The sequence below is a fragment of the Gavialis gangeticus genome, unplaced genomic scaffold (genome assembly GCF_001723915.1).
Source record: "Gavialis gangeticus isolate Ggan-Ray unplaced genomic scaffold, GavGan_comp1, whole genome shotgun sequence".
NCBI classification, from domain to species: domain Eukaryota; kingdom Metazoa; phylum Chordata; order Crocodylia; family Gavialidae; genus Gavialis; species Gavialis gangeticus.
The window spans coordinates 26,501,038-26,528,563 of record NW_017729034.1 but is presented as its reverse complement, the minus strand read 5'-3'; the positions used below and the strand labels follow the sequence as shown (position 1 = coordinate 26,528,563).

General features: G+C 42.4%; 1 protein-coding gene and 1 long non-coding RNA gene across 4 annotated transcripts in view; one reads left to right on the top strand and one right to left on the bottom strand.

The window, feature by feature from the left end:
* Positions 1-7,828, bottom strand: part of KIF6 (kinesin family member 6) — a 518,996-nt gene extending 511,168 nt beyond the window's left edge. For all 3 annotated transcript variants that reach the window (XM_019527228.1, XM_019527227.1, XM_019527229.1), the window contains exons 1-3: positions 7,711-7,828; positions 6,702-6,808; positions 4,653-4,727 (exon numbers count right to left, since the gene is read on the bottom strand). In XM_019527228.1, coding sequence (XP_019382773.1) covers positions 4,653-4,727; positions 6,702-6,808; positions 7,711-7,776 — 248 coding nt within the window. In that variant the 5' untranslated portion in view covers positions 7,777-7,828. The remainder of the gene's footprint in view (positions 1-4,652; positions 4,728-6,701; positions 6,809-7,710) is intronic.
* A 1,850-nt stretch (positions 7,829-9,678) lies between these two features.
* LOC109304553 lies at positions 9,679-27,452 on the top strand. Its single transcript, XR_002099416.1, has 2 exons — positions 9,679-9,836; positions 27,211-27,452. It is a non-coding gene; the product is annotated as an uncharacterized LOC109304553 (long non-coding RNA).
* The last annotated feature ends 74 nt before the right edge of the window (positions 27,453-27,526 follow it).

The following is a 27,526-nucleotide window of genomic DNA, read 5'->3' as shown; positions in this document are numbered from 1 at the left end:
GCAAAGGTGGGGGGTGGTGCACAGTGCAGCAGTGGGGTGCCTGGGCATGCAGTGCATAGCAGGAAAGTGGGTGCACGCAGCACCTAGGACTCATGGTCCCCCCCATTGATGTGGCCCTTGCTAGTGTGCCTTGAGGGGCATGCAGCCCTAAGCCACTTAGAAATTGGACAGCCGTAGGCTACAGAATTCACCTAGATAGTGGGAACTCATTGTTAAATTTTCACCTTAACCTGGGGAATGTCAAACCTACATCTATTTTACATTAAACAGTTGCTAGTCACAACACAAAACAGTCCTGAACAGTCATAGTTTCACAGCAGTTTGGGGTCAGAAGGGACCTAAACAGATCATCTAGTCTGACCCCCCGCCACTGGTAGGAGCACACGCTGGGATCACATGACCCCAACAGGTGTTCGTCCAACCTCTTTTTGAATTTACCCAAGGTAGGAGCGAGGACCACTTCCCTAGGAAGTTGGTTCCGGATCCTAGCCGCCCTAACAGTGAAATAGTGCCTCCTAATCTCTAACCTGAACCTATTCCCCAGCAGCTTGTGGCCATTGTTCCTCGTCACCCCAGGTGCTGCTGGAGGGATTAGGGCCCTTCCTATTTGCTGCTGATCTCCCCTAACGATTTGTAGGCAGCCACCAAATCCCCACCTCAGCCTCCACTTGCTGAGGCTGAACAGGTTCAGGTCCCTCAGCCTCTCCTCATACGGGCTGCCCTGTTGCCTTCCAACCAAGCGGGTGGCCCTCCTCTGAACCCTCTCAAGGCAGGCCACATCCTTCTTAAAATGCGGTGCCCAGAACTGGACGCAGTTCTCCAATTGTGGCCTGACCAATGTCGTGTACAGGTGTAGTATCACCTCTCTGGACCAGTTTGAGATGCATCTTTGGATGCATGACAAGGTATGGCTGGCCTTGCTGGCTGTGGTCTGGCATTGGCAGCTCATGTTCATCTTGGAGTCAATAATGACTTCAAGATCCCTTTCCTCCTCTGTGCTCACAAGTGGGGAGCTTCCCAGCTTGTATATATGCTGTGGATTCCTTCTCCCCAGGTGCAGCACCCTGCATTTATCTACATTGAACCCCATCCTGTTACCATCCGCCCACTTCTGTAGTCTGTCTAAATCTAATTGCAGCCTCTCTCTCCCTTCCAGCTTGCCTACCTCTCCCCACATCTTGGTGTCATCGGTGAACCTGGACAATGTGTTTTCCACCCCCTCGTCCAAGTCACTGATGAAGATGTTGAACAGTGTAGGCCCCAGGACCAAGCCCTGGGGGACCCCACTATTCACATCCCGCCAGGTCGAGTACAGCCCGTCCACCACCACTCTCTGGGTGTGCCCCATCAGCCAATTTTTGACCCATCCAACTGTGTAGGTACCAATGCCACAGTCGCTCAATTTATTAATGAGAATGGGGTGAGAGACAGTGTCAAAGGCCTTCTTAAAGTCCAGAAAGACTACATCCACGGCGACACCATCATCCAGGGATTTAGTTACCTGGTCATAAAAGGCCATGAGGTTGGTCTGGCAGGACCTGCCATTGATGAACCCATGTTGATTTCCCCTGGGCATGATCTCCCCTGCTGGCCTCTCACAGATGTGATCCTTGATAATTTTTTCAAGGATCTTCCCCAAGACCAATGTGAGGCTTATGGGCCTATAGTTTCCTGGGTCCTCCTTTCTCCCTTTCTTATAAATGGGGACCACATTAGCTAGTTTCCAATCTCCGGGCACCTGGCCTGTGGACCATGATTGCTCATACAGCCAGGCCAAGAGCACAGCGATGACCCCCGGCAGCTCTCTCAACACCCGTGGGTAGAGGGCATCAGGGCCCACAGATTTAAAAACATCCAGCCCTTCCAGAAGATCCCTAACTACATCAGCGCAGACCTGAGGTCTGGCAGTGCTATCCCCAAGATTGTCCCTACCTGTGGTGGGAGAGCTGTCCTGGTCCCTGACCCAAGAAAACAGAGGTGAAGAACTTGTTAAAAATTTCGGTTTTCTCGTCTGGTGTAGCCACAAGATTACCATTTGAGTCTAGCAGGCGCCCTATATTACCCAGTGCCCTCTTCTTACTCCCAATGTATTTGAAGATAGACTTTTTGTTGTCCTTAATCCTGGTCGCTAGCCTGAGCTCCACCACCGCCTTGGCCTTCCTAATAGCCCTCCTACACTCACGGGCCAAGAAGGAGTATTCCTCCTTGGTGATAGCCCCTCCCTTCCACCAGGTATATGCCTCCCTTTTGGCCCTCAGGCATTCTCGAATGACTTTGCTGAGCCATGGGGGTTTCAGAGCACTCTTACTTCCCTTCTTTCTCTTGGGGACTGTCACACTCTGAGCCTGGAGGATCGTCCCCTTAAGATACAACCATCCCTCATGGACTCCCATATCCTGTACCTTTTGGGCCCTCAGTGCCTCCCCCACTAATCTCCTAAATTCATTGAAGTTGGACCTTCTGAAGTCAGGGGCTTTAGTCTTGGTATAAGCCCTCAACTCCCTGCGCTGGATGGTGAATTCCAGCAGGCAATGATCAGTCACCCATGTGGTCAAGGACCTGCAGTCCCCCCTCACCAGGTCATCCCCAGTGGCCAAGACCAGGTCCAGCAGGGCATCTCTCCTAGTGGGGCTGTCCACCTCCTGGATAAGGTGGAGGTCCTGTATTTCAGCTAGGAACCTAGCGAATGGTCAGACCTGGCTGACTGCTCCTCCCAGCAGATGTCTGCGTAGTTTAGGTCCCCCATGACCTTGGAACAAAACCAAGGACTCCTTCCTCCTGAGGAAATGCCCTAGCCACACTCCTGCTAAAATACAATCATGCCACCCATCTTTGGCCTAATAAATCTTAAATTGTTTTTTGCTGCACAGGAGAACAATTTCAATAGAAGGCACGGAGACTGCTGTTATTCCAGCCCTCCCCTCCCCCCATCTTAATCTATAAGCAGTTGTTAGGGCATTTTTACAAGAGGTGGGAGATATAAGTATGAGATGCCTCTGGCTGAAAAGGCAATTAACCAAGGTCTCACAATGAATTGACCAGTGGTCTGGTAACTGAGCTATTACAGAATACAACAGGCACCTCCAATTCCAGTAGCACATTTTAAAAGAAGAGAGAAAATCCTGCCTTCCTTGCTACAAAAAACCCACCTTCAAGAGAAGAGTCCAGGCTGTGGATGCTAAGTGATTAGAGGTGCCTTCTTGAAGGCCTGAATTAGGCGTTCAAGCTCTAAAGAGAACAGGGTTTAAGACACACCCTGTAATCAGGATTTCCTACTGGAAAAGTCTCACTGGGTACCGGTATAGTGCCTGGTTTGGATTCCATACTGAGGTGACTTAACTTTCCCCATGTCCCAGAGTTAAATATTTCACTCTGTGGACCAGAAGCCTAAAACTTAAGCACCTAACTCCTTTATTGGTTCTGCCTCCTAGCTCTTACACATGGGCATGGGAAACAGAAATCTGTCTTCTAACAGCTAAATTACAAATCCACCTGTTCAACAGAGAACTTGTGGATGGGTAGAATGTTCTCCAGCCTATAGCATGGTATTTTGCAAGTTTTCTTGCCTCAATTGTTGTTTTTCTTTTTACAAAAATACGTGTCCAAACTTTAAATAACTCTATTTTATGTTATTAACATAACAAAGATAGTACAGTAAACTGTTCCATGATGCCTCATAAATGCATCTGAAATCATATCAAAATATATGAAGGTACAGTGATATTTTCTGCAGCCTGCACAAGCTTCCTATGTCACTTCTGCACATGCCTTTTATACCATTTCTAATTACTTGACCTCAGACCCATTATTCTTGCAACATAATGCCCTACAGGTAAAATTAATGTGATTGTGAATGAGGAAGAAGTGGGAAGTAGTATTTCATTCACTGCAGAATTTGGATTCCATGTAGTGAACAGGATTAAAGAACAAATAAGGCAAGAGCAGACAGGGCTCTTGTTTCTTTCACTGTGATAGATATCTGGTATTGATTGTATTAGCCACAGTACCACAAACTGAACAATGAAAATTAAACAAGCAGAAAATCCCTCCATAATCACAACACTTTTCAATCTAAAGAGTGGTTCTATAACACATGAAATTTTTAAGATTTGGGAGCTTGGCTCTAGAATGTTAGCATGCTTTAATTATTATGGTAAAAAGACAAATAACATTGCTAACACCACCACTGTCATGCATGAAGCTTAGTTGAAAGTAAGAGCAAAGCTGAAGGCCATCTTCACAATAAAGATATCCATATATGACTGTTACTAAATTCATAAAAACCAAACAGTGAAATGAAATTCTCTCAAACATTTCTTCAACAGGAATTACACCTTTTCTAAAGGATGAAAGGAGAGAAATCAGTGGAAATGGCAAAAACCAACCAAATATAAATTTCTATGTCTCCCATATTACTTCAGAAAAGCAGGTGAATTTGGGAGGTAATTTAGGAGTTAATGATACAGCCCTCCAAAAGAAAAACTCCCATGGGGTTCTTCTATACCCACTTGATACAGATAGATCATCATTTAGACAATAAAAGCAGGGACCAGTTTCAAAGTAACAAAACAAATGATAATCAGGCTGTTTCCAAATGGTATAATAATTACCACACACATGACTAGTAGTTATTTATGAGGTTAAACACCTACCATTCTGCCACTGGTTTAGCAATATTTTCAAAAATTTCATCTTGTTTCGTCTCCTGATCAAAAATTTTCTGAAATCTGCAAATAAGAAACCAATATTAATCATGTAGGCTATGTAAACACTACTTGAATCATGTATTTTGTTTTTCTGTTTGTAAATAGTCAATGTTTACATCATTGGGCTTACATAATGTAGCACAATGTTTTCCCTGAAGTCTAATCACAGTGTGCTGTTGTGTTATTGTATACAAATAGATTGTAAATACAAAGTACTGCTTTGACAAGATCTGTACAATAAAATCCTCTGATAAAATGATGTAGTTTAGGGGCAAAAATAAACTGTATTTTTACAACTATCAAAGGAAACAGTGTTTGGAACTGGCACCACACAGAAAACTAGACAAATAAATTACAGAGCATTAAAAAAGTACATTCAGATTCCCAACCGTTGCATGATGGTAAAGCAACTAAAACTTATTGTAACCACTATTAACAATTTTTTTTAAATCAAAGCATTAATTTAATTGTTTTATCTGACATTAAGGTTACACAACACTACACAGGACGCACAAAAAATAAAGACAATGTCCCTGTCTCAAAGTTCATACAGTATACAGTGCCTCACTCAAATACAATATATTTGGAACCATTGAGAGGTGTTGCAACACATGCCGCTATCCTGAAAAATGTTATTTATCTGAGCAGTTCTACAGATATTGTCTGATATCAGTTATGCCACCCACAGCAGAATAGGATTGCAGGGTAAGAGCCAAAGGTGACGAGGTATAGAGGCATAGGGAAGAAAACTGAGTTTTAAGAAGAAGGTATTTGCCAAATAGTTTCTTTCATATGCATAATTTTATTGTAAGAGACTGGGAGAAAGAAAATATCCATAGAGATCACCACGCTCAACATTTATTAGAATTCTTTTTTACAGACTCTTACAAGAATGATAAAGTCAGAGAAAACGTCAAAATCTATTACAGCTGGCTTGGACATCTGTAATCCAAGTTGATGTTGCACATTACTCCAGTGAAGAGGACTACTCTTTAGTCCCAAAAAAGAAAGGGTTTAATTAGAGTGCATGCAGTGACATCAGTCTGAACTACAGATGTTTATTTATCTGGAGCACTATTCGACAGGGGCAAAGAACAATCAAACCCAAGGTTTAAAGATTGTATTGTTATTTGAAAAGAAAATAGTAAATTCTTAACTTTGAAAGAGACAGACTCTCCAAACATTCATAAACAGTTTGTTTACTACTTTGCTTATATGCACACCAGATAAGTGCATACATTCCTTACTACATGATTTGTCGCTACCAGTCTTAATTTGTTGCCTAATGCTTAAATTGCAATAAACTCTGTTTACCTGCATGTTGGTTAAATAAGTAAACTGCTTAAGTGCTTAGCATCTTTCAACCTTGCTCTCTAATCTTGAACTAACAGCAGGCTTTACCTGCATCAAAGAAGAAGTTGTCAAATGGCAACTATTAGGAACCTTGAAAATGACAGGAGCTAGTGGATTTCATGGCTGTTATCTCTTCCCACTTTCAAGGCTTCTAATAGCTGCTCTGAAACCATTACATTTCAAAATGAGAGGTACTAATCAGTTTTAGGGTTGCTACTATCACAGCACTGACAAAATGATGTGCTTAAAGAGAACTGTTCCCATTCAGTTCCCCAACCGTATACAATAGCAATAGCAAGTGCCATCCTGCAGACAGGGTTCTGACATTTTACCTCAAAGTTACCCAACAACTGCAAATTTGGCTATCAATTTCTTTCATATTTATAGTGAAATTATAGATTTCATACACATTAGGGCTGGAAGGGACCTTGAAGATCATCAAGTCCAGCCCCCTGCCCCAGGGACAAGAACTCAGCTAGGGGATGCAGTGCAACAGGCTGTAGCACTAGACAATTCCTATTATTAAAAGTTCTGTATGAAAACTATTACTAAATATATCTAATAGACAAATAATCAAATAGACTATTACTAAATATCAAATAAAATGCACAAAGAAAAAAAATCGAAGTAAAGGCAACTTACTTGAACTTGTAACTCTCTCGCTTATTATTGACAAATCCATCTGCCAAATCACGTGGCACAATAATCTCTAAACTGGATGCGGATCTATCTTCTTCGATGGAATAAATCTACAAAATGCAGATAAGGATTAATCATGGAGGCTTCACCAGAGGAACAGGGGCTTGGGCCCCCTTCCCTTGATTTACCCAAACTGCATCTTCTCTCTCAGGTCCCAGGTAGGGATTTCAGGGAATGTCACCGCTTCTGAGATCAGTCTACCTCTGACCAACCAGAATCCCACGGCAATCAAAGCAAGAGCGCAAGGACCTTTTCTAGCTGGGTGGAAGGAGATTAATTGCTTTATCCATTCCACCAGTGGGTCTCGCACTTTTTACTCGAGGCACCCCTTGTTTCAGTGGAGGCGCCCTTCCATCACTTGTGTGAACTGAGCAGCACCCCATTTCAACAACAATATATTTCAAGGGGTTGCTGCACGGCAGCGGGGGAAATGGTTGAACCTCCTTGCAGAGGGGCTGGGCAACAGGGGGGGCAGTGGCCAGGCAGCAATGTTCTGTAAACTTGTACACCCGCTTCTCTCCCTCCATGCAGAGGCTCCCTTCAAAAGGATCTCCTGGCACCTCAGGATGCCCTGGTTGAGACCCACTGCATTATTTCTTCACCAGACACGAGACAACATACACGCATGCACGTGCACCTACACAGGCACAGGTGCAAAAGTGCACCTGCATGCACGCACCCACACACACGTGCAGATCCGCACACAGGTGCACACATCCACGCAAGCCGGTACACGTGCCCATGTGCACCTCCATGCACATGTGCACGCACAGACATGCACGGGTGCACACGCATGCACATGTATGTACATGCAGATGCAGACACACACGTCTGCACACACGGGAACTGCACGCACAGTCGCACGCGCGCGCGCCACCTGCGAGGGCACAAGAAGCCGCCTGCGCAACCCCTCCTCGCCCCGCGACATGCCCGCAGCCCTTGGGGCGCCTACCCCCGCCCGCTGCCGCCGCGCCACCGGCTTCACCCGGGCGTAGATGGGGATGGTTTGCTTCCCCATCGCAAGTCTGGTTGCGGGGAGGCGCTAGGCCCCTCATAGCAACGGTAACCACGGGACGCGACCCAGCATGCAGCGCGCCTCGAGGAGAAGGGAGAGTGGCGTTCGGCGCGCTACGCGTGCGCAGTCGAAGAAAGGAGACTGGAATGTGGACCTGCTCCCTGGGGCACCTTAGCTGTCCTTGTCCTTCAGCATGGAGGGCAGTGGCGCTGCCCCAGCCCCTGGCTGTGTCGGGGCGGGCTGCAGAGGGGTAGAGGGCAGGTGCAGGGAGCCGTGCCGCGTTGCCAGCTGGCCTGCCACCTTTCCTGCGACTTGGTGTTGCTCCCAGCTCCTGGGGCTGTTTAAATGACAGCCTCCGCTTCCCTTCACAGCGCAAGCCTCTTCGAGTTGGAGTTGCAGAGAAAGACTGGAAAGCAGAGCTCTACATATCAGAAGGCAAAAGAGAAAGGCTGAGCCTAACACCAAGCAAGAGTGACCCCTGAGTTTAGGACAGTGGTTTTCAAACTTTTTTGTACCATGACCCATTTGTTAATAACAATGGCCAGTCCTGACCCAGTGCCCTCACTCACAACCATGGTGGCCATCACAGAGGACATTCCGGGTTTCTGCTCCTCTGTCCTGTATTAATACGAAACCTGACGCGTTTATGTCCTCTGTTTTTGTATACAAGAGAAAAATAAAGGATGTAAAGGGGTCTGGTTTTGTATCAATAGAGGACACAGGACAACTGGACTGCCCTATATGATGGCCACCCTACTCCCCACCCACTCCCTCACCCCCAGGACCCTGCTCCCTAGTGTGGGGCAGCAGCTGGGCATGAGGGGCCCCAAGCAGCCCCTTGCAGACTGGAGCTCTGCTAGCCTGCAAGGGGAAAGCCATGGTTTCCCATGTTTTGTTTTTTCCTTTAAAGAAGAATCTAATTTTAAAGTTTGTTAACCCTTTCATATTATTGTTGCGACCGCCTTCTGGATCACAAGCCATAGGCTGAGAAACGCTGGATTAAGGGACTTCGTTCATGTTTTGTTTTGTTTTTTCAAAAAAATGCCTGGAGTTGCTAATCCTGCAGCCACTACAGTACCCAGTGTTGAAAATGATAGTTTCTAGCATCTGCCAGAGGCACACCAATTTGATTTATATGCCACTCAGGGCACCAATGTAAGGACTGAAGAGTAATTAGGTAAACAAAGGGCAATAAGGGTAATAAAGTAAGCCAGAGTTAATGGTATCCTGTAAGATTTTGCTATAGATCTGATTAGGTTGGTTACTTACACTAGCAGTCTCTTAGAGGAAAGAAGTGGTATATTGTAGTACTTAGATTTGTAGCCCCTATTAAACTGGAAAGTACGACTGACACCTGTAAAGACTGAGCAACTATCCAAAAGGGACTTGGAAAAGCTACAAGTATAGTTATGTAATTATAGTGGTTGCAAAATTATACAAGTTAATGGGGGCAATGTAATCAATTGACTCGGATGGAAAACATTACTGATTTCTTAGAGAACCAAATTAGAGCTGAGTTTGCAAAGTGAAGAAAAAGACAAAAATGCATTTTTTGTAGGCTGTTACATAAAAGAACATTATGACAGAGGAAGGAGTTAAGAATAGGATTCATCTGAGAAAAAAATTGATGATAGTTTGATCTATGATAACTATGAAGTTTTGTGTCTGCAGGATATTACAACCAAACTGTGGTTATTTAAAATATGTCAGTTTGCGGAGGCAATGGAATAGAACTCAGGATCCTGCAGTTTTGGATCAGGAGGATTTTATTGCTTAAGCTGAAAGAGAATTTATTTTAGCTGTTAGCACTATGGGACATATTAGGCAGAGTTGGGCAAATTAAATGCTTATGTTATTCAAGCATAGCCATATGCAAGTGTAAGAATTTTATATTGTGTTCATCAGTCTTGTGTCTAAGTACGATAGCATTCCTAAACCCTGGACAAAGGAACAGGATACCAGAGGGCAACAGCTGCCACAAGAGCTGTGATGAAATAAAGCAACACCTTGAACTGAAATAAGTTTGCCATAAACTGAGAAGTTTACCATGGATTGGAATCACAGTAAGTTTGTTTGTTTGTTTTCTGAACTGTGTAGTTTTTTCTTGATAGAGCTTTTAGTTTAGTATGCACAGCTACACTAAATGTGATGGAGTTATGTTCATCCTTCATCCTTATGACAGATTCTATACTAATACTTGCTGCAAGAGGTTTGACTAGGTAAATTGCATTGGTTGTGGTGTAGTATGTAACGTGATAGCCATAATTAATGAAATAATCACATTTAGATATTAGCTATCTGTTGTATAATCATAGTATTTAAGGTGTGTTCCCTAAAAACTCAATTAATAAATGACAGGCAAATGCCAAGATAGTATAACTAAAAAATACACACTGAGGGGGAAAAAAAAACCACACTCGCGTACACATATTCAGGAGCAACTGGGTAGTGGCCAACTGAATGATGAAGTATATACAAGATATCATTGACACTAGAGTTTCCAGCCAGACACTTCAGCTATTTCATATGATCCACATTTCCAAATGTTTCCCTTCCAGGGTGACCCATAATAATTCAAAACCAATTATTTCCAGAGAAATGTTTATTAACCCATGGAAACATCTGGAACAGACTTAAAAATTCTGAGTTTCATCTAGAGACAGAATAAAGAGTTCCATTTGCTCTTTCTAAATTAAGGTGAAGCCAGTTGGATGCTACATATTAATAGATAGGGATCTCTAATGTTTTTAGAGAGATGAACTAATACCAGAAATTGTGTCAATGGTAATTTAATTTCCCAGCTACAGATTGAAGAACAAATGCTGGTAGGGCCCAGTTATTGCTGAGTACAATAGCTAATATTTCTTCACCAAATATACACTAAAATAACAAGAGATGATACTGTTTCAGACTTAGTTTTAAGTAAGGAGTACATTGTGAAAGAGATGATCATAGAAAATAGTCTTGGTAAGTGGTCCTGACTTGAGTTAGTTTGGTTAAAATAAATGATAAAGGTCTGTAACAAGGATTCTTAATTCCAGAAAGACAACCTTTGATAAAAGGAGCTAGTTAGTCAGCTGGGTTGAGGGACTCACAGACTCGTAGAGGATGCCTAATTTCATGAATCAAAAGGTTGTAAAACTATCTAGAACTTTATCCCAAGAAAAGGCTAGCCAAAGATGGCTCCAGACCAAACCAAGTGGGGAAATACATGAAATAAAGAACATTAAGAATAATTAGAGAGCCTCCAATGAATAAAAATGAAAAAAATATTGATCAGCAAACCAAGTTATCTTCAAGGTCAAGAAGTGTGGGATAAAATGAATACTGGCTGAGTTAGACCTTGTAAAGGATGGTAAAACAAATATGGAAAGCTTCTTCAGTCAAATGGATAAAAAGAGAAAGAAGAAAAGTAGGGCTGCTATGTAGTGAGGATGGAGAAGACATTAAAAATAATCTACCATAGTTGGGCCCCAAAAGCTAAATGAAAACATTGCCTCAGTTTTCAATAAAGACCATGATACTGAACATGGGGATGGAGGCAGAATGTCTAGTGGCAATGAAGGAATAGAAATGAAGATACCACATTGCAGCAGGACGCAAAACTGAGAAGAGCTTAATGCCTTCACATCAGGAGGAGTAAGTAACCTCCATCCCAGAATTCAGAAAGAACTGGCTCATGAAATCACACATCCAGTAGCAATTATTTAAAACAAAAATTATCAGTTGGGTGTGATACCATATGACTGAAGAGAAGCAAATATAGTAACTGTATTTAAAGAGAAATTGATTGAGACGTTTACTGGCCTTTTTGGTCTCATCTCAGTAGTCTGTAAGGCTTTAAAGCCAATATTGAAGGAAAGAATAATTAGAAATAGGGAAGTGAATGGAAAATGGAATGAAGCACAATGTGGATTCATCAAAGATAAATTGTGGAAGACTAGCCTGATGTCTTTGAAAAGATAACTGGTTTTCTAGGCAGAAAAAGTACAATAATACATCTTATCTCTGGCAAATTCAGTAAAGCATCTCACATAGTATCACAAGGGTATTATCTAATATCAAAGTGATAAGGATTAGAAGAAGAATTGTGAGACAAATAAAGAACTGACTGATGGAATAATGTTGAAAGGGGGAATGCTGAGCTAAAAGAAATTACTAGTGGAGTTCCTCAGGGCTGACTCTTGGGACCAGTCCTGTTTAATAGTTTTATTAGTGACATTGGCACAAAAAGTAGAAGAGTGGCAATGAAAATTGCTGATGACACTACAGTGAGCGGCATCTTCAATATAATGCTGCACTATCATATGGGAAGAACTGCTTCTGAGGCCTAGTGTAATAGAAATGGAATGAAGTTCCCCTGTATAGGGGAAATGGATACCTTATCATACAAAACAAAAATAACTTGGCTTATTTAGGTTAGCCAAATAAAGGCTGAGCAAGATATAAATGTTTTATGTGTAGGAGTAGTGGTGGTTGTAGTAAACTCTTAAGGAAGGAAAAGAACTATTACACTAAAAGGATTATGTTAGCACAACACATATTTATGAACAGCCATTCATAAATGGAGACTAAAATTAGAACGTGGTTTTTCACCACCTGCGAGATTTTTGGATAACCTTCCAACAAGTTTTATGCTGTCAGGATTGACTGGTCTGCAAGCAGTCACTCAGTGAATTACCATACGAAGGCTGGGGGTCATACCAGGTATCAGTCAAGGTCCAGGTCTTCAGACCCAAGGGTTGAAGCAGTATCATCATCAGGGAGGAAGGTAGATCAGAGTTGGGAGGCCCAACAGGCAAGACAGAAGTCCAAAAAAGATGCACACCCACACACTGTTGCTGGGACAAGTCCTATGGAAAGTAGGAGGTGTTTTATAGACCTCCTGTCAAGGGCTCGCAGTGCTTATAGGCTTCCTCTGGTCACCTGACTCCTCATTAATATCCTTATGGGAGGAACCAGGCTGGAATGAATCTCATGTCTGATCAGCTGTATAGTGGTGCTAAGGACCCATTCTCTGTCTGCTGGCCTAGCCACCCTGGGTTCAAGTCCCTGTGGTCTTAACATACACTATCCTGTCAGGTCCCTTCTAGTCCTATTTTTATATGTTTTTAAAGTAAGCATTATTATCAATTTCCATAATGACATTTGGAATAAAAATGTCTGTATGTAGTGTTAAGTGTTACAGCGTCAAGGATAAATTCTTCTTCCGTTTTAAGTTTGTGACTTTTTCTTTATTTTGAAAAATCATCAAGATTTCTGCGATGCTTGGAAGCATTCAATTTTACATGTTTTACAAGGCAAATCCCATAGAACACCACTGAGTTCTTGTGAAAAGGACTAGTAGTAATTTCCAGGTGGTCCTCATGGGGTCTTTTACCAAGAACATTGCCTTATAGGAAATTACCTGGTGAAATTCTATGGCTTGTGCTATACAGAAGATCAGGCTAGGTGATGAAAAAAGCCTCATATGGGTCTAGAATCAATAATTCTCCACTTCCTAACATTCTTATGTTGTCATTAGTATCTGGAAATTTTTAGCACCTTATTAGACAGCATTTTATTCTCAAACACAGGTGTAAATGGCATCTCAGAAGGGGAATCAGAATGTTTCCTGGTATAGGAAACAGTAACAGGGCCCTGTTACTTGTGACTATTATGAAGTCACATTTAGGAATAGAATTTATAAGGTGAGGGGCCCCCACCATTTAAAGGTACAATACCTCAAGCTTTAGACATAGAGCAGTGTCATGGGCTGGGGTCCTGAAGGATGGCTGTGATCTCCCCAGGCCCCTTTACCATACCAAGTTGGCCGAATGGGCACCCTCTGTTCTTGCCTGCCACATTTTTGATGGAATGGTTATTGGGAGGCTGCCTTTAAGTCCTCTTGGACACGGTTTTAATTGATTCTCTGGACCTCATGGGTTCCCGGACCTCTGGTGCATCCGGCTTCAAAACAGATGTCACAATGGGTGTTTCAGGGCACCCTAGCCTTATGGGTTATGCATGGCTCCAACCATCCCTTTACAATGCCCTAAGCCTCGCAGATGGTACTGACGTTGCCCGGTCTGGGCCTTGTTGTAATTTGGCCCCCTTGTCCTCCCTGGGCTCTCTGCAACCCTGTCTCGCTCTGCGCTTAACTTGTACCAGGGCCCATGCACCCCAAGTGCCACGCCCTCACTGGCACCAGGGTGCCCATGCTGCCATGGGCCCCCAATGAGGCCTCCTCCTTCCCCTAATAGCCTCACCCAAACCACCAGTCTTATACAAAAGCAAACAAAACACAAGCCCCTGGGCTATAACATAAATTCAAGTTGCCCAGCTATAACATCATTCAAGCGACACTGAGAGTACTCTGTCCCTCAACAGTATCAGAAGCTGAAGCTGCACCTGCAGTCAGGCCTCTTCCCTTTGCTTACTCTGGGAGAGCTCCTTCCCCCTTGGCTGCTGGCAGGGAACTGCCTTCCTGGCCTCAGCCCTGGGGTTTATATATGAGCCAGGCCCTGCCCCTTCCGGTCAGCTGACCACTGGCAAATGTGAGCCACTAGCTTGTTCTAGCTGCCCTGGTAACTAGCATCTGGGGCTTCCAACTCACTGCTAGGGCTTTTCCCCTAGCAGTTTCAGCTCTTTAAAGGAGCAGAGCACATTAATGCCCTGCAACAAGCAATAAGCAGAGAGCTGTCTCTCTCTATAGAATTCTTTACAGAGGACTTATGTATAGGTTCAGGTGAGTACTGTAATCATAGACATTAGGAGAAGAGAGAGGTAGTAAACTATATTAGTAGGATGTTAGCCAAAAGGCAGCATAGGGTGGCATCTTATAAGCTAACTCAGGCTTGAACAACCCGCTCACCCCTACATTAGTAAAAATATTTTAAACACTTTTTCATCACTTAACCTTTTTTTCCACAAGAAAAACATTTGCATATAACATCATATTTGTTCGTAGTATTTACAGAAAATAATGACACATGCTCCATCCAGAAAAACTGAGAGAGCTAGGTCTATGCATCTAATCATACTACCAATTTAACTATCATATTGGACGCATGATGCACTTCACTTGAATTCAAAAGTGCATTTAAAAATATCTGCAGCTACGTGTACAGTTTTGGGGAAGTAACAACAGGTCTGGTAATGTGAGACAGAATATTTAAAAAAAGACAAACACGAAGAGTCTGTTGAACTCAAAGGCCATTATTTTTCTTTCTCCACTACCACAAGGTCATAGGCCAAAAAGAGATGAAAAGAATAGAACCACCCCCTAGTCCTGGACAGTATGATGAGCAGCTTGGAAAAACTCTGAAATGGCCTAAGGATTGATTCAGTTTCCTGCTGATCTAACAACTAGTTTTAAGAGTTGAAGGAAGAGTCTGTATTAGTAGACACATGTGTACAAAACCAGTGGGTTAGTTGCAGGGAGTGTAATGTAGGATTTGCACACTAATTGTTACCACATGGAAGAACTGTGTTAAGCATCTGGTGATAGTTTGGGAAGTGCTGCACTGTCTTAACAGACCAAAATAGGATCTGTCGGTGGAACCTGAAGGTGAAATTGAATTGTCCTCCAGGTGACGTAGCACCTTAGGCACTAGGACTGAGAAGCCATAACCCTCTTTTGAACTGCCCCTGACTTGGTGCAGGATCTTCTTATTTGCCCATCCCTAGAAAATCATCCTTTTCTCTGGGATACGTCCCAAATAGCTTATTAGATATACCCTGCATGCTAAAACCTTTGGAACCCAGCAGCTGAAGTGTCTTTGGCACTTGCCTTTGGCTTGGGATAGATCTAACATACTATCAATTATTGTATTTAAAAAAGTCAGTTTACTAACGTACACCAGAGACCCCATCAGCTGGAACTGGTTACACAGCTATAGAATTGCACTTTATATGTAAAATTACAAAGCTCTAATTCCTAGTAATTTTATGTTTTAAAACAATCCCTTGCCTTCAGCCCACAGAATTTTGTAGTTCTAATATTGTAACTAATCATCCCCTTTTACTGTCCTAGTTTTCATCAGATTAAAAAGTAATCTGGATCACAGCATATACTGGAAGCTGGTTGTTCAGGGATTCATATACCATGATGTCACCTAGCAACCTAATATGCCTCCAAATAAACAGCCATGTAAGTTTTATAATAGCACAGACAATTATTTTTTAATCCTTTTTTTCCTTCAGTTTTTACTTTTCAAAGACTCAGTTCTTGCAACTGTCATAGCTTTTTGGCCAGGATGATGATTAGAAGCTAGAAAGTTAAAATCTTTCCATGGATCAGCTGGACTGGATTCAGGGCCAACACTCTTCTGCCAAAGACTGACTTTCTCTCATTGGCTAACTCCTAGGAAGCATAGTGCTAGATGAGTGTCTTCTGTATGGCTAGACAACCTCTTGTCTCTTCGTAACATAATGTTTAAGCTATGAAATTGGCGTTCTGACTAAATTCAAATGTAACATCTGATACAGTTTCTATCAAAAACAATATTCTGCATTTATAAAAGAAATTATGATTTATTCATGTTTAAGAATTGTGGAGGAAAGGTTGCGGTGGTACTCTACACAAGTTCAAGACATAACTACAAACTCCAGCCACCATACTAGAATATTTTATTTCTGCATAAATGAATAGCAGGAAATAATTACCAATGGTGCCATTTAAACTGTCATTATTAGCGTTTGGTATTAATAGTTGTTGTGCGCACAGGGTGTACAGTGCGAATTAAAAACAAGCCGGAATCTTATCAGCGGATAAGGTACAATGCCGCATTTATTGGAACATAAAAGATAAAACATAAAAAGAATAAATAACAGTAAGGTTATTTGCTTCACTATTTCTCATGCATACTCATTCATTCATTCATTCATTCATCCATTCATTCAAAAGAATCAAGCGCGCACACACACACACACACACACACACACACACACACACACAAGTTAGACAGTCCTGCAAAGGTTAAGGGGTTAACAAGTTTCAAAATTGCTCAAGGTCAGTCTGGTGGCCAGCCAGGCTGACCAAGAGAGTTGGAGTCAGGTCTTGTTGGACACACCCAAAACTTCTTCTTGAAGGTGGAAGAGACTCCAAAGCCTTGTCTTTGTGTTCATTCTTTATAGTAATAGCTGTCCATACCAGCCTATGGATTCCACTGAGTCATTCGCGAAGGCCATCCTTCTTGTCCTGTTGGCAGGCTGGGATTGGTAGGTCATGATCTTCTGGCTTTGTGGTCTGCAGTCTTCAGGGGCCATTGCTTGCAGTCTTCAGCCATCAGGATGGAGCATGATCTAGTGTTTGGTAATCCTTCACTGCTGACTGGACATCTGCTGCAGCCCTTAACCGTTAAACCACAGAAAGTTATTTTCACCTGCTGCAAAAGGTGTCTTCCTCTGTCACTATCACATATGTCCATCATTCATTCTTTCATTACCTCTTTCCACATAAACCAGACATATCCATGTGCACCAGACATACCGCAAACCCTTACACAAATGTTTTCCTTATACTATTCAAGTTCTAGTCATGAGTCAAATATGTCTAAAATTATGAGGCTAATATGTCAAATATATTTATGCCAGGCAATAAGAAAGTTCAAAATAGATGGTTTATTCCAAGCACTAATAATGACTGATGGAATTATAAAAAGCAAATCATAACAAAATTAACTTTATTTTATAAATAAATAACTTTATATATTTCCTTTAAAACTTTATATATTTCCTTTAAAACTTTATTTTATAAATAAATAACTTTATATATTTCCTTATATAAAAACAGAAATAAAATTAAATCATAAAATAAGCAATTAAAGCAATTATAGTCACTGCAATACTACACAGTCCATCTAGAGGAATAGGAAACAATTCACACCTTTTTGAGCTATTGTTTCATTCAGTTCATTTGCCAACAGTGCTACATCACTACCGATGTGATGTTTAAGTTTGGAAAGTGTATCAGGCTATCCCTGCTGTTTTGTTCATTTCATGGCATTCTTACCAAACATGTTTATATTTTCCTAAAAATGTATGTCTTGACGAAGTAAGCCAAGGCTGGGAGAATCTTAAAATACCCTCCTAAGTGTGTTTTTATTTTTATTCATATTGAAATTGTTATAAAGCAAACCAAAATCCCATGAAAGAATATGGAGAGAAATAATGATCTCTTAGGATTATGACGTCAGCAGCTTGCAAAACTTTCTGCCTAACTCCTTCCACATAGTAAAATATGCCCGCTGTTGTAGACTACAACATACCAAACATTAATAGTAGGCTTAAAATAATACGGAGTATAGTCCACTTACATTCAAGTGCATAATTAGCTTAGCTACATATCACAATGCCAGTCCCAATTTGTCATGTATTACTTGCGTTGTAACAACATCAGTTATCTGCATATCAGTAAAATTCACAGATTTTGTTTATGTGCGTAACATCTTTCAGGTCCACTGTACACTCTGTCACTATTTTTTATTGTATTCAGTTTGACTGAGTAATTAGTGAAACTGATGAGGAGCCTTCAGTTTCAAAGCTGCTACTGCAGGCATAGGGCTGTCTAAGAAACAAGGTAAACAGCCTTACCTATGTGTGAAAACCTTAGTGCAGGGTGTTCCTACAGTTAACAAGCATTGCTTACAGTGAGTCCTAGTAAATGCATAGTTCAGGTATGTGCATACTCTTTTTTTTTTAGTCCCCAGGCTATGTGTACATTGTACATTTAATGCAATTGTACAATTGTACTTTTAATGCAATACTGATGTTATCCATACCAGTTTCTTACCCTGATCCCTCTGCTTCACACACAAGTCTCTCTGACATACTGGTTCTTCACTTTTTTTCATAATGGGAACCAATTTCTAAACTCAGTGGCTGGTCATGTACTTTTTTATTCCAATCCCTAGTTTTGAACTATCACCTTTCGAAGAACATCTATACTATCTGAGTCTAGGAAGTAAAGTGTGTATGTGTTAGTCTGAAAACCAGAGAAATGCAAGTTCCTGTCTGTTTCCAGTGCTCTCAATAAATTATCTACTTTCTAGTAATTTAAAAAGCAATATGTTTTCCATGAAAATAACTAGATCCCAGACAGGCTCAGCAGAGGACTGAGAAGCATATTAGTAACACTCATTCATTTAAATTATCATAATGTGTAGGACCCCTGGTCCTAGACCACAATCCCATTGTGTTTGGCACTGTATAAACACAGAATAGAAATACAGCCACCATCTGAAAAATCTTACAATCTAAATATGCAACAAGAGGCAATAGGTAGCTGTACACCGAGCAAGAAGTACAAAGAAATAGTGAGAAAATATTACTCAACATAATAGGCAGGTGTTCAGCTGCCTGTGGGCTGACACTTGTTAAGTTTTTTGTAGGCGTCACAGTAAAATGGTGGAGGGGAGTTGAAGAAGGGAATGAAGGTCATTAATTATGTAACTACTGTTGTTTAAGTAACTTCAAATCTAGGTGGGTAGCCTGACAGAAAGCAAGGAGGTATTTGTTTGAAGTTTTAACAAATGAGTAATTAAGAATGGCACGACTGGCTGACTTGAAGCAGTGAATGAGGAAGAGAAAAGATAGGCCTTGAAGGTCCTTGAAAGTGAAGATAAGCACCTTATGATGGAAAAGTGGGGGCAAGTGGAGGAATGTAAAGAGAGGAGTGACATGGTCAAAGAGCAAGTTCAGAAAATAATTTTTGCAGCAGCATTTTGTGAGGAAAATTTATATTTGTCAAGGCCAGAAAGAAACTGAATAATCAAGTTGTGAGTTGATGAAAGCCTGGACAAGACTTCTGCTGTGTAGATGGATAAGAAAGTCCACAACTTAGAGAGTGTTTGCAGGCAGACTCTGCAAGACCTAGATATAACTGATGCAAGGCCTTAGAGGTTCTTGCTCGTGACTAACTGTATATGGTGACTATTGCCTCTTGCTCCAAGGACATTAAAACTTCCTATTAAATCTCCCTCTGTGTACAATTGAAGGAATGGTCTGAAGCCAATCAGAATCAATACATGAATGAGCTTGTCTGTCACTGTATGTGCTTATGTTGTGTGTGCCATCTTTTTAGGAATAATTAGGTTTTCTCAAGCCAGAGTTTGGCTCAGACTGTTTTTTATTTCGTAGTTCTATGAGTGTGTAGGCTGCATGCATGTGGTTACTGAAGCACACAGTCTTAATGGCTTCTGAAAATAATGCTTATGAGATTTGAAAAAAAGACCTAAGGGAACACTGAAATCACTGAAATTGTAACACTTCTGATTATCCGAGGGTGGGATTTTCTTGATTCACCACCAAGTTGGGTTTCCCCTCAATGTCTGCCACAACTTTGATGATAAAAAATTGAGTAGGAGGGGTTCAGTGTTGTTTAATACAGGGATCCCACTTAGGGGTACTCACAGATCCAAAAGCATTTGATGAAGGGAACTCAACCTCCCTACACCCCCAGCCACACGCTAGCCATTGGTGTTGAGACAATGGACTGATGCGGTATTCCGGCTTGATCTGGGTTCTGACCTGAACCAGTTCAGAAGACACTTCCTAGCCTTGTCTGGATTGCTTCCTTGACTCCTTGCAGACAAGGGTTTAATCTTGGGAGCAAGCCCTTACCTTAGGTCTCCACCACTCCTAGGCTGCCCTCCCTCAAAGAAAAAAAAATGAAAAAGAAAGAAACGAAGAGGAACCTGTTTTCTTGGAGAGTTGCCTATATCCTGGCTAATGCACTTTTTAGCTGCCGGCAACACTCCCAGCTTCTTCGAGTCACTGGATCCTATTTTAGTAAATGAGGCTTCATTCCCTAGCCTCGGGAGTATAAAGCCTCAACTGCTAGGTATATATTGAGCCCTAGGGGTCTGACACCTCCATCCCTCGATGTCCTGCATCTGTTGCTGCCTCTGCCATCTCTGGTGCAGAGGCAGGCTCTTGCTCCTTTTCCCTGGCACTCCAGGTGTGTTTTAAATCTCCTGCAGCAGTGCTGGGAGCTGATGTCATTAGCCCATGCATCATTGCTGCCCTGCTGCTTCATGCTCTGGAGGTGAGTTTTCTGTTTTATTGTGGGCTTACTCGGCTCGTTCAGGGTTCTGGTTAGTGCTCATGGGGTCTCTCAGGCACCTTTCATTCCAGAAATGTACAAATTAAGAAACGCTCTTGGACTCTAAAACTAAATGGGAGACTTATTTTAAGGCTGATTCCTACTGTTCTCATCCAATTCATCTTTTTTTTTTTAACTAGCTGGGCACGTCTACATGAGACGTTTAATGCAGAGCTGCCTAATTAGCTCCGCATTCAAGTCTCAACCTCTACACGTGCAGCCCTTTTAGGCCACAGGAAACTAATTAGGAAAAAAAGGATTAAGTTTTTTGTTTTGTTTTTTGTCAGTTTCCAATTTTTATTTTGTTTAAAGTAAACCAACTAATACAGGTCATGAAGGCCTAACATGTCAAGTACAGGATAATTCTGCAATATACTTAGTATAATGTGCCCAATGCTGTACTTAAGAAATACTGTCAGTTGGTAAGATTTGGTATCCAGGAACTGCATATTTCAGTTGTTTGCCAGTGTGCAGATGCAGACTTCCTGTCTGATACACCAATGCTCAAAGAGCCTTAATTAAAAATATTCATTTATTGAACTTTGACTTTGTATCCCTTTCAAGGCTACTGACCCCATATTTGCTAATAATCTGTGCTTCCAGATGTTCCAGTGCACTTGTCAGAGGCAGCCACACCCTGTGCCAGCTCCGTATGCTGTATGCACAGCAAGTCCCAGGGCCATTACACACTGTACAAGGGTTGGACACACTGCCACAGGTACTGCACAGGGGGTCAATCCTGGTCCAGCCTGTGGACCAGCCCAGCAAAGGCCATCCAGCCCATGGAGCTGAACGAGTTTGACACCCTTGGTCTATACCGTGTCACTCATGCTCTCAGGGAGGGACCCAAGCAGGCCTGCCCTGTGCACCTGCTCCATCTTGCATGTGCCAAACTCAGAAATCCAGCAGTGAAGCTTCTGTGCAGACACATCCATTTTTGAGAGTTTTGCTTCTAGAATGTGTGTGATTGGCTGTACAGGGTGTCCTGAAGTAGCTCCACTGCCACATTTCCAGGCTTGATGTGTGTGAATGGGAATAGACGTCTGTAGCAGCACTAGGGATACATTGTAGACATATCAATAATTGGGCAACTATCCAATATAACCCTTTGATGTTTCTTCAGAGAATATGAAAGAGAGCCTTTAAAGAAAAATTCTGTCGCACAGACCCAGAAATTTGAGGAGAGATTCCTTTCTTTCAGTGAATTAAGATATAAGAGAGACATCCCTTCAAGGTACCATGGGGCCTTGGAGGAAAGAAACTTCAGTTAACAAAGCAGGTGCAGAATATAAGCAGAAGCCTTCTGGTCATTTTTATATATTCTAGAGTTTTGACTGGACTTTCTCTGCCCTGTGATGAGTGACCGTTTGGTCCAGCTCTTTCTTTCATTTTGTCTCGCATGCTTCATCTCGGGCTTATACTACTACTGTCTCTCATGCCATTTCTCCCTCCATAGTCACACCTCCTTTTTTTAGCAAAAGCTAATTCCTCCTAAGTTGAACCAATACAGAAAAATTACAGAATGAGTGTGATGTTTGTCACCAACACAATAATCACTCTGCTGATTCTCCTGCTCTTTCAGCCCCATCTGTTTATATTGTAAGCTACTTCAGGCCAGGACTATACTGTGTTTATACAATACCTAGCATAGCAGGGCCCTCGTCTTGGTTACAAGACACGATTGTAATAAACAATGGCTTGTGGAAAAAACAGTGGTCATAAGAGCAAGATGTGGTTAAGACTGAAGTGATTACTGGGCAAAATACCCCAAATGTGTTATGTATCTAGTAGTTTTATCCATTGTTTTTCCTTGTGAAAGGCAAGTCAGTTTAGAAGCAGATGTAGAAGAAAATGGTGCAAAATATAGTGCAATGGATGAAGGAAAAAGGAAGGGCAGAAAAAAAAGTTTACACCTAGAGCACTGGAGCTAGGGGCACTAAATTCAGCATTTGAAAACAGCAGAAAGGAGTTTAGGGATTACTCCTGCACCATGTAAGTCAAAGATAATTTTTATCATTGATTTCATAAAGCAAGATCAGATCCTAAATGACATATGCTAAAACTGGTAAAAGTGGCTGTCTGACATCCTAGGACAGGATTAGACTTGATGATAATTCATTGTGCAGATTACTCAAAGGTCTAAAATAGTGGTGTTCAACTTTTGACCCCATGAACCAGATTAGTGGTGTGGTGCCAGGCTACAGGCTGGATCAAACCCTATACTAGCATTGGGCCCTGTGGGGCCTTGACTGGCCCTATGCATAGGTATGGGTCCCTGGGACCCAGTACACCCCCTCCCTGCCCCAAATGCCAGAATTGGGCCCTTGGGCCCAGCACTGCTGCTTCCTGCCCCCACCTGCTGAGATTGGGCCCTGAGGCCATCCACTACCCCTACCCAGCCTCATATGCTGGGATTGGGCACCCAGCCCAGTGCAGGGCCTGGGACTCTCCATAGGTTCATAAATTTGGTAGCAGAGGCGCAGTGCTACCACTCCCCTGCTGCCAAAATTCTGGACCTGTGGGAAGGCCTATGAGCCAGATGCCACAGCACCGAAGGGCCAATCTGCCCTGCTGTTTAGGGCTTGAGTATCTTTGGTCTAAAATGTTACTGATGAAACCTGAATCACATTGGCTTGAGGTACTATCAAAATAATTAGTCCATAATACTATCATTATCTGATTTGTACAATACCTATTACTGAAGTACTGCCCTTAACATCTGTGCCTTCAGTTGCCAAATACATAGCATCATTTTCTTCCAATACACATAAAATTATTTAATGAAGATTAGCTTGCAGGTTTATTATCTTTATATCTAATTCCCAGTCCAACTCAACTTGCCTATTCCTGGGCTTCTTGCCACATTCCCTTTTCCTCTGTCCTGTACTATTGAAATGTGGAATTATCTACAGTTCATAAAAGAATCAGATACTTTAGACTGTTGTGTTGATCTGTTATTAATGGACAGTAAATGAAAACATGAGCTAACAAAAGGCAAAAGGATAAGTATATTTAGGCCAGACCAGTTCCCACAGAAATAATTTAGAGGCTTGTCAAACAATGCTTCAAACACAGAAGAATAATGATTTCCTATAGATTCATTGTATATACTCTGGCAATGTAACTTTTGCTTTATATAATATTTTTAACTTGATTTTTAATTTCTATTGAAGGATCTCAAAGAGATTTACAAATACTAATGAAATTGGACTCGCAATGCCCCTTTGAGGTGAAGAAACCGTTCAAAAATTTGTTTACAATAGTAGATCCAATTTTATTTCCCTAGCCTCTGTTTGGTTGTTTTGCATTGCTCTGGCAATATAAATATCAAGCCACCTGGCATAACAAAGAAGCCAGATTTTCTTATTACCCTCTCTTCTGGAACCCAGGCTGCCAGAATGGCTTCTGAAGTCTACTGCAGATGGGTATACTTTCGAGCAACCCTCAGCTGGCGTCAGTATGGGAAAGGATGTAGAACTGTCTTGATATCATTTTGAACACCTCAGCTGTCAAACCTAACACCAGTGCAGCTGAAAATCTGAGCGAAAATATTCGATTAATATTTCTTTCTTTTTATCTGCAAATATTAGTAAGCTCATTGTGGCATATATTCAGTTAATTAAGTAATTGTTAGAATTCACTGTTCAAGCTTTCTGATAGATCACCCCGGTCATATAGTATATTTTATACCTACTTCTTTGTGTGAACCTTTATAAAACTACTTCTATCTCCAATCACAATCAAGTTTGTGTCAATGCAGTTTTAACCTCATTTTGTAATTAAATGTGCATCAGCTGCAGGCCTCTGAATATTCACATTTATGTGATCACTTTTACGAACACCTTTTTGGTTGCATAAAAAATTAACAAGATATAGTGCGAATGCATATGGATATTTCCCTGGACTAACCACACAGTGGGAGAAAATGTCCCTATTCCTACCAGTAGCAACTTTGGGGCTTTGTATACAAGGTTGGTGAGTGGCAGGATTTCACCATCTACATACAGTATCACTGACTTACACGGTGCTGACAGATGTGCAGGCCACCACTCTAATTCATGGCATTTTATATAAAGTGCCATGAGTTAGAGCCCTCTTCCCCTGATGTTCACCTGTTGAGTTGGGGTGGGGAGGATTGAGTTTGCCTGCAGAAGCCCAAGGTGCTGCCCCTCTCCCCCAGCTGCACCCCCACTCCCAGTTCTGGTGCTGTCATCACCCTCCTTGAGACTGTCTGCAAGAATGGAGGTGGGGTAGGGGCGGGGGAGCGATCAGCCATGGCAAGGCTGGGGGACCAGGGCTGGGGTGGGGGAGACTCCAGCCTCTCCCAGCCCATGGTGGGAGCTAACAGCAGGGCCCAGGGCATGGGACCCCATGACTGCCTCCAGGTTAGCTCCCTGAAGCCACAGCCCCCATGCCGTGAGCCCAGCACACCCTCACTCCCAGCCCAGACCTAGTGCTGGCTCAGGGGCCCCACACCTGTCAACCCACAGCACCCTGCACCATGTCCCTGTCTGCCTATCTCCTTTCTGCCCCTATCTGGCTGTCTAGGCCCCATGCCCCATACTTCTATCACTGAGGCCCAAGCAGCCCCATAATGCTGGAGTTTGGCGGACGCATGGAGCAGGTGCAGCTGTCAGGGATGCGGCCACCCTGGCAGATGGTGGAGTGAGCCTGAGGCTAGGACAGAAGAACCAGCCACTTCCCAGGCTCCTGCAGGAGGAGCTGAGCCCTGAGTCGCCCGTGCCTGCTGCTGTTCAGCCTGTTCTACTGGGGAGCCCTTGCCATGGGCTGTGTGAGTTCAGGGATCTGGACAGGTAGGGGCACGTGGCCCAGCCAGAGCAGGGCTGGGGGCTCTCTGAGCGTCACATCTTGTATAGCACATTCAACCCCAGCAGGGCTTTGACCCACAGGGAATCACAGCTGGGCCTGGTGGCTCTAGCAGGTCCTTGGCCTGGACATGGGCTTTGTGGGACCCTGTGACATGATGGTGCGAGGGTCAGAGCATCCTACTTCAAGGCCCTCCTCCCCCTTTGCTGCAGCTGGCTGCCTCTGCCTTCATTGCAGGGAAGCAGCAGGAATGGGATCCCAGGGAGAAGCTCCAGGCCCTGGCCTCCCTCCCCTCTCCCTCCTCCCTTCCTAAAGATAGCCCTGGGTGCCAGGGCTGGGCTGCTTCTGCCCAGGCCCAGTTGTGCCACAATTTAATCCTAGGGAACACAAGTTCCCTAAAGTGCTCCAAAGTGCATCACCTTCATCTGATCCCTCATTTGATGATGGTTAATTTGTCTCTTAATTGGTCACTCCGCAGCCATGCACAGGTGTCACAGTATGGTTGTAGAGCACTTTCAAGGGGCTGATCATACAACAAACTTTGATATGGAGGACAGCCGCCAAATGGGGTGAAAGAGGAGATATTTACAGGTAGGTCAGAAATATCAAGGAAAATCCTATTGTTCCTAAAAACAAGAGCTGTGAGTGGCATTCTTTCTTTGTCAGCTTGTCTTACAGATAGATGTTCTATTGGTGCTCATGAGAGTGTCACTTAGAGGTCATGAATGGGATATAACCCTTTACACACCAGCACATATGGCTAGAGAGGCCTCATATTCATCTGGACACTGTTTCTATAATATGTTTAAATCATCAGAACTTACTACTTTATTTTTATAACCCATTTCTGTGTTAGAACCTCCCATGTCTTCTTTGTGTAACATCATCTGTGAGGCTGTTACTGACTCTTTTCCCTGCATGTCCTTGGAAATTGTTTAAACAAATATAATTTCTGGAAAGCAACATCTCATTATCCCCCTGTCTCTGACTATTCTGGCTCCCAGTGACCCTTTTTGTATGCACACTTCTCAGATCAGTAAAATAAGAATGCCAGAAAAATGTGGAGAGACTTGCATAATTACATGTCTTGCTTTCCTATAAGCTGATAGTAAATATCTTGCCTTGGTTCAAAATGATAAGATGTGCACAGAGAAAGGCATTTATACATATTCATTTCTAACTATTTCCTTGGATGACTGGGAAGAGCTGTTTAATACTAAGACATTAATGAAGGCAAACACAAGCATCAGAAATGATTACTTGGTTGTTGTTGGCTTGGGCCTGTTTCAAACAAATTGACTGAATTACTGTTGTCAAATAGGGTAATCTGGAAGTAAGGACAAAGTGAGAAGACAGTTACTATAATATTACATTCTCATCTGTGAAAATGTATGTGGATTTTATTAGACTTAGTTCAGAGAAGCAAAGCACCCAAGGTTTTAATTATAGGAGAGATTTGCTGTTCCATAGCAGCTTCAGTCTGAGGATCTCATTTACAAACCTAAATTAATTTATGCTTCTAACAGCCCTACTCAAGTACATCTGCACTGTGATTCCAGTTTTACAGATGAAGAAACTGAGGCATGGATAGGTTAACTGGCCTTCCCAACAGCACACAGGTACCCCATGGCAAAATGAGGACTAAAATCTCAATCTCTGACTCCCGATCAGGTGTTTTAGCCACAAAAGAAGGTTCATTTGAATTTTAATTAAATGTATTGAGCCTCCTAAATTTACAACATTAAAAAGGAAAAATTACAGGAATGGATTTATCACATATGTGATGTTTCTTCATTCAGCCAGACTAGAAATCCTCTAAGAACATGTTTTTATCTTTCATCC